The following is a 17,097-nucleotide window of genomic DNA, read 5'->3' on the forward strand; positions in this document are numbered from 1 at the left end:
AGTGAGAACAAAGAAACAGAACCACGGCGGGGTGGGGGTGGGAGGGAGTGATGGGCCCACATCAGGTTACTTTAGGTTACTTTCGTTTTGGTAAGGACTAAAGCAGATAGACTTCTTGTTATGCTGACTCGGGCGGACTGTAACCTCAAGTTTCAGAAAAACACTGTTGTTCTGGAATCTGCCTGTCCCCTTTAAGTTTCAGTTCAGTTATAGAGCATTCAGCATGAGTGACTCCATTTCAGATTGGTCTGGTCTGTTGGGGCTCATTGCAGGATCTCAGACCAAAACAGTGGCCTTCCATAATTTCAAGAGAAACTATATACATGCTGTGGGTGTCGTTGTTCCCCCTTGGGGAATACAAGCAGGTTGAGGCAGTCAGTGGTGGAAATTGTGGGAAAATCCAGGAAATGGAGACTGTAATACAGGGCATGTGTGGAACGCCATCCTTTTCTGCAGCTTCTTTCAGGATGAAGCCGGCTGGCACAGGACTTGGGCCAGGTGAAGAGAAAAAAGAACCATTAAAACTAGGAAATGACAACTGAGGACGTGAGCTGTCAGTGCAACCTTCCCACTACCGGCAAGAGAGCTCTCTAAGCTAAACATAATATAGCCTTGCTCTAGCCAAGCCCACTTCATTTCTAAGATAAAAATTTTCTCATTTCTCATAGGATAGATGTAGTGTATATGCCAAAAAATGATTTATTTAAGGATTTATTTTATTTATTTGAAAGAGTTACAGAGAAAAGCAGAGACAGAGAGAGAGGTCTTCCATCCACTGGTTCACTCCCCAAATGGCTGCAATGGCCAGAGCTGAGCCCATCCGAAGCCAGGACCCAAGAGCTTCTTCCGGATCTCCCACGTGGATGCAGAGGGCCAAAGGGCTTGGGCCATCTTTTACTGCCTTCCCAAGCACATTAGCGGGGAGCTAGACCAGAAGTGGAAGCTTAAGCTTTTCTCTTTTCTCTTCTCTTCCGACTCCACCCTCCTCCTCCTCTTGCACTGTCCCCACGCTCTCCTCCCTATCAGCCCTCACACTTCAGCACGGTCTCAATGTGTCTGCCTCAACCCCTTCCCTTTTTCCTGTTTTCCCGGAGAGAAATCACACAGCCTTGTGAATTTCCTTCACATTCCTCTTTCCTCACCATTTTTCTGCTTCCGAAAGCCGAAGCCCCGTCGTGTGCTTAATCAGCTGGAAGGAAAACCAGGGAGTGTTCAGTTTATTTAGATCTGTAACTATATTTCACATAACAAAATCCATACACACAAGTCAGAGACTATGCAAAAAAGGAGAAAATGATGTTAAAGCGCTACCAAAATGTTAATAAAAATTAATCACAAATTCGTTATTGGCTCTGCTGGCTGGGGATACTAAGTAGGAAAAGAGAATTAAAGAGAAAAAAGTCAGATGACAAAGCCTTCAGTTATTAAACATGCTGAGAAGGCAGCTTCCAGCTTTAGGGGGGAAGTCTCCCCCACCTCCCGCAGTTACGGGCAGCGGAAGATGAAGGCTACAGCCAGAGCGGACTTATCCTGAGGGGGCATTCGGTCTACCTCCTCCATAACAGGGCCAGGACTGGGCCGCCCCTGGCACACTGGAGCCCTACAACTGCTGCCCCCAGGGATGCCAGCCCCCCACCCCAGAGCCTAGAGAAGGTGGGGCGACACACTGGCCCCAGCTCGCTCTTCTGATGCTCACACACCTCCCTCTCTTACGGCTGGCTGGGCTCAGCCAGGCGAGGACTTCCTGACACTTGTCTTTGCACTTGCAGCCGGCCCTCTTTGGGAATCTTGCCCTCTTGGGCTTTCATCTCCAAAGGAGCCCTTTCCTGGAAGACGTAGGCCTCCTGGGAATTTTTGGCGGTCGTGCTTGGAGCCTCATCCTCTGCTTTGTACTGCTCAGCCTGACCCACCATCCCCTCCACCTCCTCTTGGCTCAGCTGGCCCCCGTCATTGGTGATGGTACTCTTGTTCGCCTTGCCTGTGCCAGTGGCCAGGACAACTCAGGATGCCGTTGGCATCAAGGTCAAAGGTCACCTCAAACTGGGGGGGGGGGGTCCACGTGCGGCAGGAGAGATGCCAGGAGCTCAGGGCGCCCCCAGCAGGTTGCTGTCGCTGGTCATGGCTCTCTCACCCTCACACACCCGGATCAGGAGCCCAAGGCTGGTAGCAGGGTAGGTGGTGAAGGCCTTGGGTTTGCTTGGTGGGGATGGTGGATCAGCATGGTCATCACCCCACCTGCTGTCTCCAACCCCAAGGGCAGGGGGGCCACATTCAGCAGCAGCCCTGTAGGCCAGGGCCTCACTGGGGTTGGTGCTCTTGTTCAGGCCCTGACAGTTGAAGAATTCCTGAAGCAGCTTGGGGATGCGGGTGGAACCACCCACCAGGATGGGGTCTTGGATCTGGGCCTTGTCCGGCCTGGCTTCCCACAGGGCCTGCTCCACGGGCTCCAGGGTGCTGCGGAAGAGGTCCGACAGTTCTCTAAGCGGGCCTGACTGATGGACGCATGCAAGCCCACGCCCTCCAACAGCGAGTAGCTCTCCCGGGCGGCCTGGGCGGTGGAGGGCAGGGTGCGCTTGGTACACTTGCTGGCGCTCACGTCCTCCCGTGCTTTCTGCGGAAACTCCGCCTCTAAGTGGGTCACCACCCAGGTGCGTGTCTCCGGCCCTGGCCTTCCGCTCAAAGACACCAGAGTGGGTAGTGAGGACCGGCACGTCGAAAGCGCCCCCAGCCAGGTCAAAAGCGAGAAGGTTGCGCTCCGAAGGTTGCGCTCCGCAGCGCTTTGCTGGTGCAGCCCCTAGGCGATGGCGGCCGCCGTGGGCCCGTGGATGATCCTTAGTACGCTGAGGCCTGCGATGGCACCCGCGTCCTCGGTGGCCTGGCGCTGCGCGGCGTCGAGGTAGGCGGGCTCCATGATCGCAGCGTGCCTCAGGGGCTGGCCCAGGTACTCCTCGGCCGTCTCCCTCATCCCGCCTGGCACCATGGCCAAGATCTCCTCGGGGTGCACGGTCTTGTCCTCCCTGCGGTGGGAAACTAGCACCTTGAGCTGGCCGCCCTTGCTCACCACCTGAAAGGGCCAGTGATTTAGGTCAGACCGCCCGGTCACGTCCGTGCACCTGCGGCCTATCGGAGCCGCTCTGCGTCGAACGCCATGTTGTGTTGTGCGTTCAGGGCCGCCTGGACCCGGGCGATGGAGGCCCCGCAGCTGGGCGTGGTGCGGTTGCGAGGGTCGTTGGAGAGGTTCTCCACCCGCCCGCGCCCAGGTCGTGGCGCCCAGGTCCATGGCCACCGCCGTTTGCCCGCGGGCGGACATGGTCCTGGCTTCCCGGGCTCCAGAGGGCGAGCGGGACTCCAGGCCACGGGAGTCGGGGTTGCTCGGCCGCACGGGCGCGCTCGGCGGGGCTGGGCTCCTGCGCTCCTCTCACGCGCCGCGCCCACCGGCTTTCCATCCGGCTCTGGGCACCTGCCGCCGCGACCCTTCCCGCGCTCTCTCGGCGGGCCGGGAGCCCTCAGGCCTGACTGACTCCGCGCCCGGCGCCGCCAGCGGACGCGGCCCCTCGAGGCGGGGCGCCGGGCGGCAGGGCCGGCCTGGCCGCCTCTGACTCGGAGGTGCCGCTAAGAACCGCGGAGAACGTTCGAGCTTCTCGCGCCTGCTTCCGAGGCCAGTTCCGGCGCTAGATTCCCGACCACGCGTTCCTCCTGGGTGGTCGGAGACCGACCCCCGCTGGCGGGCTGCCTCAGAGCGCCGGCCGGAGGTCCGCGGCTCGGGATAAGCCCAACGCGTGTTACCCTGCAAATGGCGACACAGCCTCAGAGCCAGGCGTTAACAGTTGGTTGTTTGCTTAAGTCTTAAAATTTTTATCTTAGTACATGAAGGTAGTGTTTCCAAAAACACTTCGTGGAATGGAACCAGAGACAGAACTTAGGTTAAGAAGGGTCTTTACACACTTTCCCCCGCCTCGGGCATTGGTGGTTCAGTGGTAGAATTCTCGCCTGCCACGCGGGAGGCCCGGGTTCGATTCCCGGCCAATGCACAGTATATTTTTCTTTTCATTTTATTTTTCTTGAGGTTCCCTAAGTTTTGAATTTTAATATGTACAAGCAAAGTCAGCCGAAGACATTGGAGAGTGAACTGCTGTAGTCCCCTGTCCATGCTATGACCTGAAGGGCAGAGAACAAAGTATATTCAGTGGACAGCTTTGCGAACTGAACTGACTTCTTTAATACAGAACATTTTATTAGAGTATTCCTAGTGTTTGAATCTGTACTAAAAGTCAAAACAGACATTGTACGGACATGAATCGAAAGATTCTGAGTAGTAAAACAATCACAACCTCCCCGTCGGGGAATCGAACCCCGGTCTCCCGCGTGACAGGCGGGGATACTCACCACTATACTAACGAGGACGGTGCTGGTAAGCTGTCTCAGCCAAAGAACATGTAGGATATTGTGTTATTGCCCTGCCTCACCCCCCCCCCCCCCACCGGCGTGTTCGCAGATTTTGAAGCTGATTTTCATTTAATAGATTGTTATTTGCTTGACTCAAAATAATTTTCTAATTTTTCAAAAGAGATACTAAAACCTTCTGCTCAGTAAGTGGCTGTTTTCTCCTGTACGGGTTGGAACCCACTGGGAGGCTTTCGGGCGCTTTGTAACAGGGAGGCGCCCCTGAGCCCGATCCCTTGGTCTGCCCTCTCCCGGTGAGCTGGCCAGGAAGAGCCCGCAGTTTGCTGCTTCAGAGGTCAGTTGTATAGGTGGGCGGCCCAGGGAAGAAGGGAATGTTTGAAGATGTGTGCAATGAATTGCTTCCACAGCGGAAAAATCAGACTGCCCTCAACGAGAATCTGTTTCCTAACTGGTGGGAGAGAAGCTGTCGATTTTCGATCCAGGCACTCTTAGAAAAGTCTTGGCCTGCCAGGGGTGGGTGCCAGAGTCGAAGTATGTTAGCCAGGGGCCTGGCAGAATCTTCACCTGGGAAGGGAAAAGATGGCTGTGCGCTGGGGTCTGTGCCTGCCTGTTCAGGGACAGACCCTGAACAGGGACAGACCCTGACAGACCCTGCAAGCCTCAAAACTCTACCCATCAGTGCACAGCCCCAGACCAGGCTGCATATGCGACTGCTTGCGTGGCATCATACAGACGTTCAAGCATAGGAGAGTTTATGAGGTACAACTTTTATACACATACTTAATCATATCCATTTATGCGTAGTAGCTTAGTTTGCTATCTTCAGAAGTGAAATAACGGGGCCTGCAGTGCCGGCATCCCATATGGGCACCGGTTCGAGTCCTGGCTGCTCCACTTCTGATCCAGCTCTCTGTTGTGGCCTGGGAAAGCAGTAGAAGATGGCCCAAGTCCTTGGACCCCTGCACCCACGTAGGAGATCTGGAAGAAGCTCCTGGCTCCTGGCTTTGGATTGGCCCAGCTCTGGCTGATGCAGTCATTTAGGGAGTGAACCAGTGGATTTGAAAGACCTTTCTCTCTGTCTCTCCCTCTCACTGTAACTCTACCTCTCAAATAAATAAATAAAAATCTTAAAAAAAAAAAAAAAAGCAGTGGAATAACTGTTGAAGTCATGACTTCAATACATATTGTGAAGTGGAGGGATGAAGTGCTAATGACAAGTACAGGAAAACCAAGCTGTAGACCACTCTGCCTGTCAAAAAATAAAAAAAAAAAAAAATAAAGTAAAAGGTGGGCGCCGTGGCTCACTAGGCTAATCCTCTGCCTTGCAGAGCTGGCACATCGGGTTCTAGTCCCGGTCAGGGCGCCGGATTCTGTCCCGGTTGCCCCTCTTCCAGGCCAGCTCTCTACTGTGGCCAGGGAGTGCAGTGGAGGATGGCCCAAGTGCTTGGGCCCTGCACCCCATGGGAGACCAGGAAAAGCACTTGGCTCCTGCCATCGGATCAGCGCGATGCGCCGACTGCAGCGGCCATTGGAGGGTGAACCAATGGCAAAGGAAGACCTTTGTCTCTGTCTCTCTCTCACTGTCCACTCTGCCTGTCAAAAAAAAAAAAAAAAAAAAAAAAAAAAAAACAAGGTAATCCAAACTGTATAGTGAGGATACTTCAAAACATTCATGGACAAATAGAATTAAAAGGCAAAATTTATTTTGATACAAATTTTGACATCCTTGGACTGGTTTTTCATAATACGCATACTCATGAACTTTGTTGAAAGACCCCTCACGTAAAGATCTGTGACACCCTACTGTATGTTCTTGAGTAGGCCATTTCACCTATCTGGGCTACAGCTGCCTCAAATTTAAAATGAGAAGATTGGATTCTGTTGTTGCTAAACTCCCCTGGAGCTCAAGTTCTGTTGGGGAGTGGGAGAAGAATTCAGCCAACAGACAAATAAATAAGCATACAGTACATCACATCATGGCAAAAACAAGGGTGAAAAATAAAGCCGGAGAGGGGACTGGTAGTACGGAGAAGTCCCAAAAAGACAAATATCACATGTTTTCCCTGATAGGTAGTAGTTTACATAGAATACAAAAACAATGTATAAGAATGCAATTGACATCTTCCGATTTGATTATTGTCTTTAGCCATTGTCTATACCCCTGTGGAACAGTCATCCTTCTGCTTTTTATTCGTTGAATATTATGGCTAGTGGTGCATCAAGCTTGTGGTTATAAAGCAAACTGAAGTTATGTTGTTGCAAAAATTAAAGGAAAAAGATTGGAAGGAAAGGAGGGACTGGGGGAGGGAGGGAAGCATGGTTATCATCTCACAACTGTATCTGTGAAATACATGAAATATGTTCTCTTTATATTTATAAAAATTTTTAGAAAGGAATATGGTAGAATAAGATTGGATTAAATCATCAAGATGACCTCACTGATAATGTGACATTTGGAGTAAAGTCCTAAGGAGCATTGTCTTAGTCCACTGGCTATTGCTATAACAGAACACCTGCAAGGGGGCAGTTTGTTAAGGAAAGAGCTTTATTTACATCACAGTTCTGGAGGCTGGGGACCCAGGAACCGGCAGCTGCATCTGCTCAGCTTCTGGTGAGAGCCTCATGCTGCTCCACGCATGGCAGGAAAGCAACACAGAAAGGGGACCGTGCTCGTGCAGCAACCAACCCACTCCCACAAGAAAAGCCCGAATCCACTCACAAGGGCTCTGTCCCCATGACCCAACAGCTCCCACCAGGCCCCACCTCCCAACATTATCACTGCACTGCCGACTAGGTCTCCACATGAGTTTTGGTGGCAACAAACCCCACATTCAAACCACAACATTCCAACCTGATAAAGCATGATGTGGGTATTCTTAAGAAAAAAAAAAAAACTCAGACACAGGAAGTAACATAGGCTCTAGGCAGAAGCGTAATTGGCATATTCAAGGAGGAGCCAAAATGAGCAAGACTGTGGGCGAGCAGCAGGGGCTGAGCCCAGTCGGCAAGCCACTGCAGTGGTCTGAGTGACAGCTAACATGCCTCGGCCCAGTGTCGTAGGAGTAGAATCCTGAGAAGCAGTCAGATTGCTGGGTGTATGTTGATGGAGAAGCAAGATCTACTGAGGAGCTTCAGTCCAGGGGCTGCAGCCCAAATGGTGGAGGGAGTCTCCTTGGAACCAGGTGACTCTGAAGGAAAGGCATTGGGGGAAGGAAAGGTGTGGCCTGGGAGATGCTGCCTCTGCTGTCGTCGCGTGGAGCGAGGACTCGTGTGTCCTGAAGGCCCTGTCTCCATCAGACTTTGCGATTCCTCCTGTCCCTCACTGAGCTCTGAAGATCTCCCCGCACAGAGAAATACAGCCCTGTGTTGACTGCAAGCAGGAGTCCCATCACCAAGCAGAAAGTGATTTGGTGCCAAGGTGGAGAGATGGGTAGAACTGCCGGACCTAGTGGGAGAGGCAGAGGGAGCGAGGAATGCAGAAAGTTGCAATAAACCGTGAGCTCCCAAGTGGGGAGCCGACTCTGTAAAAGCCACTCGAGCCAGGGGCTGGGGCAAGGCAGACAGGTAGATCAGGAAGTCTTCAAAGGATCTCTCGGACTTCCCAGACCAAGCGCGAGACAAAGTGATTCCTAAATGGTGACCTTGCGCTCATCTGTTCTGAAGTTAATGTTTGTGTGGGCATCTAGGTTTGGCAAATGCTATAGGAAACAGTGTAAACACATGTTTCTGTTTTTCATTTTTTTTTTTTTTACAACAGTGCTTCTCGAAGCCTTTACTCTGTAATCTGAGCACTAAAGGAGAAGAACACATAGCCCATTCTGTATTCGTCTGAAAAGAGAACCCTTCATTGGGAAAAGCCCCTCACGGAGTTGGGTGACTGGGGAGCCATCGCCAGGCCACCTGGAACCAGGGATCCACACCAGGGCAGCACATCTTCACTCGTCTCCTCTGAGCCCGGGCTGCATTGTATTCACTGAATGTGTCCATCAGAGCTGGCTTGCGATGCCTTCTGAAAAGGCATGAAGAGGACCCCACACTACACAATTTCTCAAGAACGCACAGAGGCCGGGAGCAGGAAAGAGATGCCCAAGCCGACCTGTTTGCCCTCAGCCTGGACTGAGATGGCCAGGAAGCAGGCACAGGCCTCAACACCTGAGAGACAGCGGGATGTGCAACCAAGCGGAGTGGTAGAAAGGGGGAAGGGGGATGATGGATGTCTCTGCTAGATTTTTCTGTGGGGAGGTAAACATGGCTTCTGTCCCTGAGAGTTGAAGCCCCAAGTGAACAACACCCGCTTCTATAACCCAGACGCTAAGCTGGAACAGAGCTGCACGTCCACACTGGGATCAGCTCAGCCAGAATGTTCGGGGATCCCTCAAAGGTCAAAGAGGCCCACTCAGCGGGGTGGAGGGGCTAAAGCCCAAATGGGTAACCTCCTCCCTCCCCCACAGCTTTCCAAGGCCCAAAGCTCCTTGGGCAGCCTTGATCCTCACCTTGGACAGTGATGGTCACAGGCTCTGATGAGTAGGTCAGCTTTCCTATGTTTCCTTTGCAGTAGTAATCACCACTATGGCTACGGTTTGCTTGAGCGATGGAGAAGTTGGTGTCATCATAGGAAAACTTCTTGGCTATTCCATTCTGGTAGAATGTGACCTTGTTCACAGTCTTGTTCCTCCAGCCGTGGCACCTCAGCACGATGGATTCCCCCTCCTGGAACACCAGCTGAGGCGTCTGGAGCACCAGCCACTCTGAAAGACACAAACAGGCAAAGAAAAAATGCTAGGACAGCACAGCCTTTGTATCCTCATGCTCCGGGCTGCATGACTCACAGAACTTGTTGGGCTGTTGTGCAGGGAGAATGGAAGATGTGTCATGCAGACGTGCCCATTCTCTTACAGGCAAAGTATGCTGTTATGTCTATGGGACCCCTAGATAGAAGGTTCCAGAAGTTCTAAAAATGCAGAGGAGATATTAACGATTTTGAAGAATTTACAGCACAATACTTGATTAGGAGAATCAGTGCATTTCAGTAACCGGGGATACAGTATTTGTGGTCTGGGGATTACTAATAAGAGTAACTTATGGGGGTTGGTGCTGTGGCACAAGCAGGTTAATGCCCTGGCCTGAAGCGCTGGCATCCCATATGGGTGCTGGTTTAAGACTCAGCTGCTTTGCTTCCAGTCTAGCTCTCTGCTATGGCCTGGGAAAGCAGTGGAAGATGGCCCAAGGCCTTGGGCCCCTGCACACACGTGGGAGACCCAGAGGAAGCCCCTGGCTCCTGGCTTCAGATTGGCACAGCTCCGGCCATTGTAGCCAGTTGGGAAATGAACCATCAGATGGAAGACCTCTCTCTCTCTCTCTCTCTCTCTCTCTCTCTCTCTCTTTCTCTCTCACTCTTTCTGTGTGTGTGTGTGTGTGTGTGTGTAACTATGACTTTCAAATAAATAAATAAATCTTTAAAAAAAAAACAGTAACTTATGAACAAGTTTCGGGAAGCCAAGGTAGGTTGCCAGTAAGTATATTAGCAATGAAGTAGAACCTTAATGCTGCCAGCCAATGTGTCCTTTTGGGCTGCTATAGCAAAGCATGATAAAATGTCACTACAGAACTGTGCAATCTAAGATCAAGTCACCAGCAGCTTCTGCATCTGGTGAGGGCCCACACCCTGGTTCTTGCTGTGCCCTCACAAGGTGGAAGAGGACAACAAGCTCCCCTGGGTTTCTCTCTGTGTGCGTCTCTCTTAGATTTGTTTATTCATTTTGAAAATCAGAGAGAGACAGACAGACAGACAGACAGATCATCCATCTGCTGGTTCACTCCCCAGATGGCTGCAGTCTCCAGGGCTGGGCCAGGTTGAAGCCAGGAGCCAGAAGCTTCATCCAGGTCCCCCACATGGGCAGTAAGGGTCCAAACTCTTGGGATATCTTCCGTAGCTTTTCCCAGGCCATTAGCAGGGAGCTGAATTGGAAGTGGAGCAGTCAAGACACAAACCGGTGCCCATATGGTGGTGGTTTTTCCCCACTGTGCCACAATGCTGGCCCACCCTTGGCCTCTCCTATAAGGGCATTCATCCCATTCACAGGGACTCCACCCTCATGACTCAAACACCCCCAAACGTCCACCTGCTCACACCATTACCTTGGGGGTCAGGATATCAACATATGAACTCTGGGAGTACATAAACATTCCCGCCCCAGCATACCCTGCGTGCAGTCTTTCATCTACGTAAGACATGAAATGTATGACTGAATTCAGCATTCCATTGTGCCTGACAGGCTGTAAAGAAAGCTTTTAAACTTAAAATCACATTTCCTTCGTGACCTACAAACACCGTCACTCCCACCACCTGCCCCCCTCCGTGAGGGCAGAGCACTCAGATTCCATGATCCAGCTGCCCTGAAAGACAACGCTTCAGTCAACTTACTCCAGAAGGAAACCCAACTGATCTGTGCTGGAAATCAACGCCATAATTGACGATGTCATATTTAAACGAAAATTCACTTGAGGCAGTATTCTGTATAGGAATAATGTCTCTGAGACAGCATGAAACAGAAATCTAAAGTTAGGGTTCTGATTCTGACTCCGTTATTCACCACTGAGCTCTTGGGTTTCACCATCTTAATTGATGAGACTAGATGGTTCCTCATCCTTTGGATGAGGTTTTTTGTTACCTATGTTTTTAGATTTTCACAGGAAAATTCAGAGGTGCCATTGACTGTTTCTAGAGAGGCACTAGAGAGAGGAAGTGTCGCCGCGACGTTGTCATGGGGGGGGGGGGTGAGATTGACCCAGAATTAATCCCATCTCCTTAGAGCACCATCAACATAAAGTGACCCTGTCGTCAGAAACTCTGCAGTAGAGCAACGTCGGGGGATGGCAGAAAAAGTTCACTCTTGGTGTTAAACAGGAGACTCTAAAACACTGGATGCTTATGTAATCTTCAGGGTCTATGCACATAGTGCAACTGAAGCACACTACAATATAAAGGTACTTACAATTTTAGACACTCAGAGGCATGAAACATAGTATCTAAGGGCATTTTCTCTACAGAAGCTACTGAGCTGAATACCATCAGATGGTTACATGGCCCTAAAGCAGATCGCAAGCCTCCCTTAATTCAAACCATCTCATGAATTCTCTTCTGGGTCAAGGCCATTGTAACAGTCTGCGGGAGCTCTACAGGAGCTGTCCTACCGGTGCCCCTCACCTCTGCCCTCACCTTCCACACTGACTGTCTCCTGCCTGCTGCTCTCCAGGCAGAAGGACCTCCTCATCTTTGCCAAGCAAGTTCCTGGCTCGGGAACCTGGCCGCTGTGTGTGCCTCCAACTGCTCTGCTTTTACCCACCGCCATCAGAGTACAGCAGATTTGCCGAGTCAATATTTCCTTCTGCTTCTCTTATACCCCGCTGCTGGCTTCTTGCTCAATCAGGACTGAAGCAAAAGCAACCTAACAAATGCTGATAAGGTTGCTAGTTCCCATCCTCCACATGTATACCCAGCACAGGGCCGGGTGGAGCGGGAAATGAGCGGCCAAAATGGCTCCAAGCGGCTCACAGTGCGGCTTCCCGGGAAGCAGGCACCTCCACCCCCACCCCCACCCCCACCCTGCAGGCCCCGTCTCTGCTGCCCCGCCCACCCCTCCCAGCCTTCCTCCACTGACCCGAAAACACGTGCAGCTGCACGGGGTTGCTGAGCCTGCTGGGGCCTGTCTGGCACCTGTACTCCCCGCTGTCGTTCTTCTTGGCCTTAAACGTGTAGCTGGGCTGCACCTGGCTGGGGATGGCAATGCCGTTGTGGAGCCACTGGGTGGAGTGGTTCCCGGGGCCGTGGGCCCCCTGACACGTCAGGGTCACGGAGTCCTCCTGGAGCACCCGGATCCACGGCGGCTGGAGCTTCAGCACGGCCTGCGGGACCTCGGCTGAGGGGCGGGGGAGCAGGAAGAGATATGAGGGACCCTGGACTTCAGAGGAGCTCCCAGGGGAAGGTGGGGACCTGAGAGCCCTAGCACAGACTCCTTCAAAGATCTGTGTGCTTGCAAGCAGCCTCATTCCCTTAGGTATTTGATGTGTCCAGTGGGAATCGCACCAAGAATCAAATCCCAGGCGTATGTGGGACCCAAACTTGATGCTTGGTGGAACAGACTTGTGGCTTCGCATTGTGGGGGAGGCAAGAAAGCCAGGCGCAGACTCACCAGCTGTCCTGTCCGCAGAAGCTGTAAAAGGAGAGACTGAATGAATGAAGAGCAGAGGAAAAGAGCAAATGGAGTTCTGCACGTGGTGGTGGTGGTGGGTCTATGTGATATCTTGGACTTCTTTCCCCAGGAGCTGTCTCAACAACTTGCCCCCAGTTGGTCTCTTTTAAGGTCTTTTTTAACTCTTCCCCATCCCTTTGCATGGCTATAAATGTTTGGGACAGAATGGACTTCCCAAGGGGTGTGACAGCAGCCCTGACCTTAGCAACCCCTGAAACAGAACACAGCGTCCCCCTCTCTCCTTGCAGTCTGTTCCAAGCTTCCAGGGCCCAGAAGGACCTCCCACTCACCGAACAGCAGCAGAATTGTCAGTGGCTGAAGCAGCCATGGGCTGCCGCGATCCACATTCTGAAACATGTGGTTCTTCAGGGTCATCGCGGAACTGAATCCGCCTTCAGTGGGGTTCAGGAGAAAACCTTAGAAAAGAGGAAGGAAATGACCTCATCTTGTGTAGCCATCACTTATCACCAGACTGTATGTCTGCTAAACACTCAGTAACAAACCAAAGAAGGTGAGTCTGTTGTCAGATAAAGCTCTCTATCCTGTAGCCCCTGTTACGCCCTGTGAAAGCCCTGGAGAGAGGTCGTGGCTGTGCCAGTGAAGACCCTCCTAGAGGAACACCCAGGAACAGACGGACGTCTCAGGTCAACGCTATTCCCACCACACTCCCTGTCCTGTCTTGCTGGCCTTACACAGAAAATTCCAAATGAGTTTCAACCCAGGCAAGACACAGAGCCCTTAAGTCTGCAACCAACAGGCACCAACACTAAACAAAATGGGGTAGCTATCTGCAGAAGACATTTGATCCCAGAGGATCTCTAAATATACCACAGGCCTCTGCCCCTTTAACCCCTACCTCTGCCCCTTTAACCCCTACCCTGCCTCTGCGCCTTTAACCCCTACCCTGCACAGAGACAAGGTTTTCAAGCATAAGAAAGAATTTTGTCAAGAAAACCACAGAGCAATTTCAAATACTATCATACAAAGGAAAACACTGCTTCTCTATACACTTACGTTCTCAACACTTCCTACACCAAATGTGAGGCTTTTTCCAAGCCCAACAATCCTGCAACACCAGCCAGACGCCGTGCAGTTCAATTCCATTCTAACGCTATCTACCTGGAGGCAGAGTCAGATGGCACGGGTGAAGGGCTCAGCCCCACAGGAAACACTTAGGCTTACCCAGTTATTATAGAATAAAGGACACAGACAATGAGGTCTGGAAGGATCCCACATGCAAGAGTTTTTGTCGCTGGGAAGTCGGGGTGCACCCACCACCGGGCATATAGATGCGTTCATAAACTGGAAGCTCTCTGGAACCTCTCTTTTAGGGATTTTTTTAAAAAGATTAATTTATTTGAAAGGCAGAGTTACAGAGAGGTAGAGAGAGATCTTCCATCTGCATCTGCTGATTCACTCCCCAGACGGCCACAACAGCTGGAGCTAGGCCCATCCAAAGCCAGGAGCCAGGAGTTTCCTCCAGGTCTCCCCACACTGAGGACTTGGACCATCCTCTGCTGCTTTCCCAGGTGCATTAGCAGGGAGCTGGATGGGAAGTAGAGTAGCCCATATGGGATGCTAGCACTGCAGGCAGCAGCTTTACCTGCTACGCTACAGCACTGCCCCCTTCTGGAGATTTTTATGGAGACTTCAACATGTGTATAAGCAGTTATTAACTCTTCCCTGGGGGATGGAGGTAGGACTGAAAGTTCTACTTCTCTAACATGGCTTAATTTGTCTGGCAACCAGCCCCTATTTGGAAGCTAGCCAAGAGCCCACCTAAATTAGAACAAAGGCCCTCCTATCCATCAGCAAATCACAAGAGTTTTCAGAGCTCTGTACCAAGAGCTGAGGGCAAAGACAAATACACTGTAGATTTCACATTATTTCACAGCTATATTTTGTACAGATGATTGGGTGGGATAGTTGGGTTGGACAACATGGTGGAAGGGACTCCATGGTTAAAAGTCAGACTATGGATACCATAAGAAGAAAAATAAACAAGTAGAGCCTGGCATCGTGGCATAGCTGGTAAAGCCACTGCCTGCAATGCCAGCACCCCATGTGGGCGCTGGTTCATGTCCTGGCTGTTCAACTTCTGGTCCAGCTCCCTGCTAATGTGGAAAGCAGCAGAATAGGGCCCACGTATGTGAGAGACCTGGATGGAGTTCCTGACTCCTCGTTATGACCCGGCTCAGCCCTGGTTGTTGCAGTCTTTGGGGAGCGATGGAATGTATGGAAGATCTCTCCCTCTTTCTCTCTCTCTCTGTAACTTGATTTTAACTAAACAAATATTTATTTAAAAAAAAATAGACAAGTGGAATGATATTAACCTTAAAACTTGCTATGAATCAAAGGACAAAAATCATCAGGGCAACCTATAGATGGAAGAAAGTATTTGAAAATCATATATGAGGAAAAGTATATCCAGAATATATATAAAGAACTACAAAAAGGTAGTTACAATACCTGACAACTTATAACCTGATTTTAAAAGGGCAGAGGGGCTGGTGCTGTGGTGTAGTGGGATGCTGGTTTGAGTCCCGGCTGCTCCACTTCCAGTCCAGCTCTCTGCTATGGCCTGGGAAAGCAGCAGAAGGTGGCCCAAGTGCTTGAACCCCTGCACCCGTGTGGCAGACCCGGAGGAAGTTCCTGGCTCCTGGCTTTGGATCAGCCCAGCTCTGGTTGTTGCAGCCATTTGGGGAGTGAACCAGCATATGGAAGACCTCTCTCTCTCTCTCTCTCTCTCTCTCTCTGTGGCTCTTACCTTTCAAATAAATAAATAAATTCAGATGCGAGACAGAGAGTAGCAAAGTTTAATGAAGAGAAATACATCTGATAGGCCAGGTGGGTGTCTCAGGAAAGAGCTGAGCTCTGTATTCAGACTGGACTTTTTATGGATACAATTATGGGGCTCCCATTTCTCCTCCCCTTGCCTCTTCTGGGAGGCAGCTGGGTGGAGGGCTTTCTGGGCATGGAATTCCTGAAATCCCTTTTGGGAATTCATCAGCACCAAGTTAGTGGACCTAAGAGTGCCCCCTGGTGCCAGGAAGGGAAGAGTTCCCAAAGCTGTCCCTGAAGGGCTTGGGCTCCACCTACCAACCTTATGGAGCGAGGGCAAGACATCTGATGTATAACTGGCCTGCTTTCAAGGCTTGCTTCTGCATTTTTCCTCACTCACTCCACTACACAGAAATTCCTATTTTCTTCCCCAAGAATCCCCCATTTTCTTAGGTCCTTCTTCCACACATGGGGGCTCATGTTTACTTAGCTACCTAACATAATCATTAGAGAAATGGAAATCAAAACCACAATGAGCTATCAGCTCACACCCATTAGGAGGGCTGCTATTAAAAAATACAGCAACAATACAGAAAATAGCAAGTGCTGGCAAGGACGTGGAAACATCAGAACCCCTGGGCACCGGTGGTAGAAATGTAAAATGAAGCCATTGTTATGGAAAACAGCATGGAGGGTCCTCAAATAATCCAAATAGAATGATCTGATCATGGGCTATGGTTACAGCAAGCCTTGGCTCCTGGACTCATGCAGACATTTAATCACCAAAGCCAGAAGTTAATGCTACTGAGAAGATGAGAACCTCAATCAATTACAGTGTTCGGGTCACTGGGGGGCATGCTCTTTGAAGGTGGATGTTGAGAGGGAGTTGGTTATAGGAGCTTGGGTCAGGCCCAGCCATTCTCTCTCTCTGTTTCCTGGCTTGCCATACGATCATTCCTCTGCACACACACTCCTCCTCCATTGCCATCCTCCAACCTCACCAGACAACCAAACCAAGCTGTAAACCTCCAAAACTGTGAGCCAAAACAAACCTCGTCCCTTCACAACTGGCTTGTTGTACGTATTTCATTGTAATAACCAAAAAGCTGGCCAATACACCATATGATCCTGCAATCTCATTTCTGGGTACATATATATCCCAAAGAAAGAATCTCAAAGACATATTTGCATACCACGTGTATTAACAGAATTATTAGACCAGCCAAGAGATAGAACAAACCCAAATGTCCATCTACAAGTGGAGCAATGAAGAAAATGTGGCATATACATGCAATCGGATATTAGTCAGCCTTAAATAAGGAGGGCAGGCATTTGGTCTAGCAGTTAAGAAGTCTTGGAACGCTAGATTCAATACCTGGCTCCACTCCTGACTCCAGCTTCCTGCTAATACAGACCTGGGAGGGAGCAGTGAGGGCGTAAGGGGTTGGGTTCCTGCCACCTGTGTGGAAGATCTGGACTGACTTCCTGGCCCCTGGCTTCAGCCACAGTTGGGGACCACCGCAGGCATTTAGGGAGTGAACAAGTGAATGGGAGCTCTCTCTCTCTCTCTCTCTCTCTCTCTTCCTGTCTCTCTGTGTCTCTCTGCCTATCAAGTAAATAAATTGAAAGAGAAGGAAATCCTGCCATATGCTACAACATG

At 50.8% G+C, this 17,097-nt stretch overlaps 2 protein-coding genes and 2 non-coding genes across 7 annotated transcripts; 1 reads left to right on the forward strand and 3 right to left on the reverse strand.

The window, feature by feature from the left end:
• Nucleotides 1-707: 707 nt before the first annotated feature.
• HSPA6 (heat shock protein family A (Hsp70) member 6) lies at nucleotides 708-3,612 on the reverse strand (the record flags this gene model as incomplete). The annotated part of the gene is given in 13 exon segments (XM_008264181.4): nucleotides 708-1,632; nucleotides 1,635-1,723; nucleotides 1,726-1,768; nucleotides 1,770-1,997; nucleotides 1,999-2,049; nucleotides 2,052-2,186; nucleotides 2,188-2,212; nucleotides 2,214-2,282; nucleotides 2,284-2,473; nucleotides 2,476-2,636; nucleotides 2,638-2,759; nucleotides 2,762-3,124; nucleotides 3,127-3,612. Coding segments are annotated over 13 exon segments (2,109 nt in total), but the record flags the coding sequence as incomplete, so codon positions are not given.
• On the reverse strand, nucleotides 708-13,068 carry FCGR2A (Fc gamma receptor IIa). Of its 4 annotated transcripts, none has more exons than XM_008264177.4 (5): nucleotides 12,947-13,068; nucleotides 12,597-12,617; nucleotides 12,066-12,323; nucleotides 8,898-9,152; nucleotides 708-4,158 (listed from the first exon to the last, which is right to left on the reverse strand). In XM_008264177.4, the coding sequence occupies exons 1-5, from the start codon at nucleotides 13,029-13,031 to the stop codon at nucleotides 3,938-3,940; spliced, it is 840 nt and encodes a 279-aa protein (XP_008262399.4). In that variant the 5' UTR covers nucleotides 13,032-13,068; the 3' UTR covers nucleotides 708-3,937. The 4 variants fall into 4 exon arrangements, with proteins under 4 accessions (XP_008262399.4, XP_051714401.2, XP_008262402.3 ...); XM_051858441.2 differs by lacking the exon at nucleotides 708-4,158 and adding an exon at nucleotides 6,932-7,592; XM_008264180.4 differs by lacking the exon at nucleotides 708-4,158 and adding an exon at nucleotides 6,932-7,849.
• TRNAG-GCC (transfer RNA glycine (anticodon GCC)) lies at nucleotides 3,961-4,031 on the forward strand. Its single transcript has one exon. It is a non-coding gene; the product is annotated as a tRNA-Gly (tRNA).
• Nucleotides 4,332-4,403, reverse strand: TRNAD-GUC (transfer RNA aspartic acid (anticodon GUC)). Its single transcript has one exon. It is a non-coding gene; the product is annotated as a tRNA-Asp (tRNA).
• Nucleotides 13,069-17,097: the final 4,029 nt, after the last annotated feature.

The sequence above is a fragment of the Oryctolagus cuniculus genome, chromosome 7 (genome assembly GCF_964237555.1).
Source record: "Oryctolagus cuniculus chromosome 7, mOryCun1.1, whole genome shotgun sequence".
NCBI lineage: Eukaryota > Metazoa > Chordata > Mammalia > Lagomorpha > Leporidae > Oryctolagus > Oryctolagus cuniculus.

Coding starts and splice junctions, on each gene's coding strand:
- FCGR2A (XM_008264177.4), bottom strand. CDS start 13,031: ATGACCCTGAAGAACCACATGTTTCAGAATGTGGATCGCGGCAGCCCA. Junction 12,618..12,946: donor GACAATTCTGCTGCTGTTCG/GTGAGTGGGAGG, acceptor CTCCTTTTACAG/CTTCTGCGGACAGGACAGCT. Junction 9,153..12,065: donor GCAGCTGCACGTGTTTTCGG/GTCAGTGGAGGA, acceptor TGTGTCTTTCAG/AGTGGCTGGTGCTCCAGACG.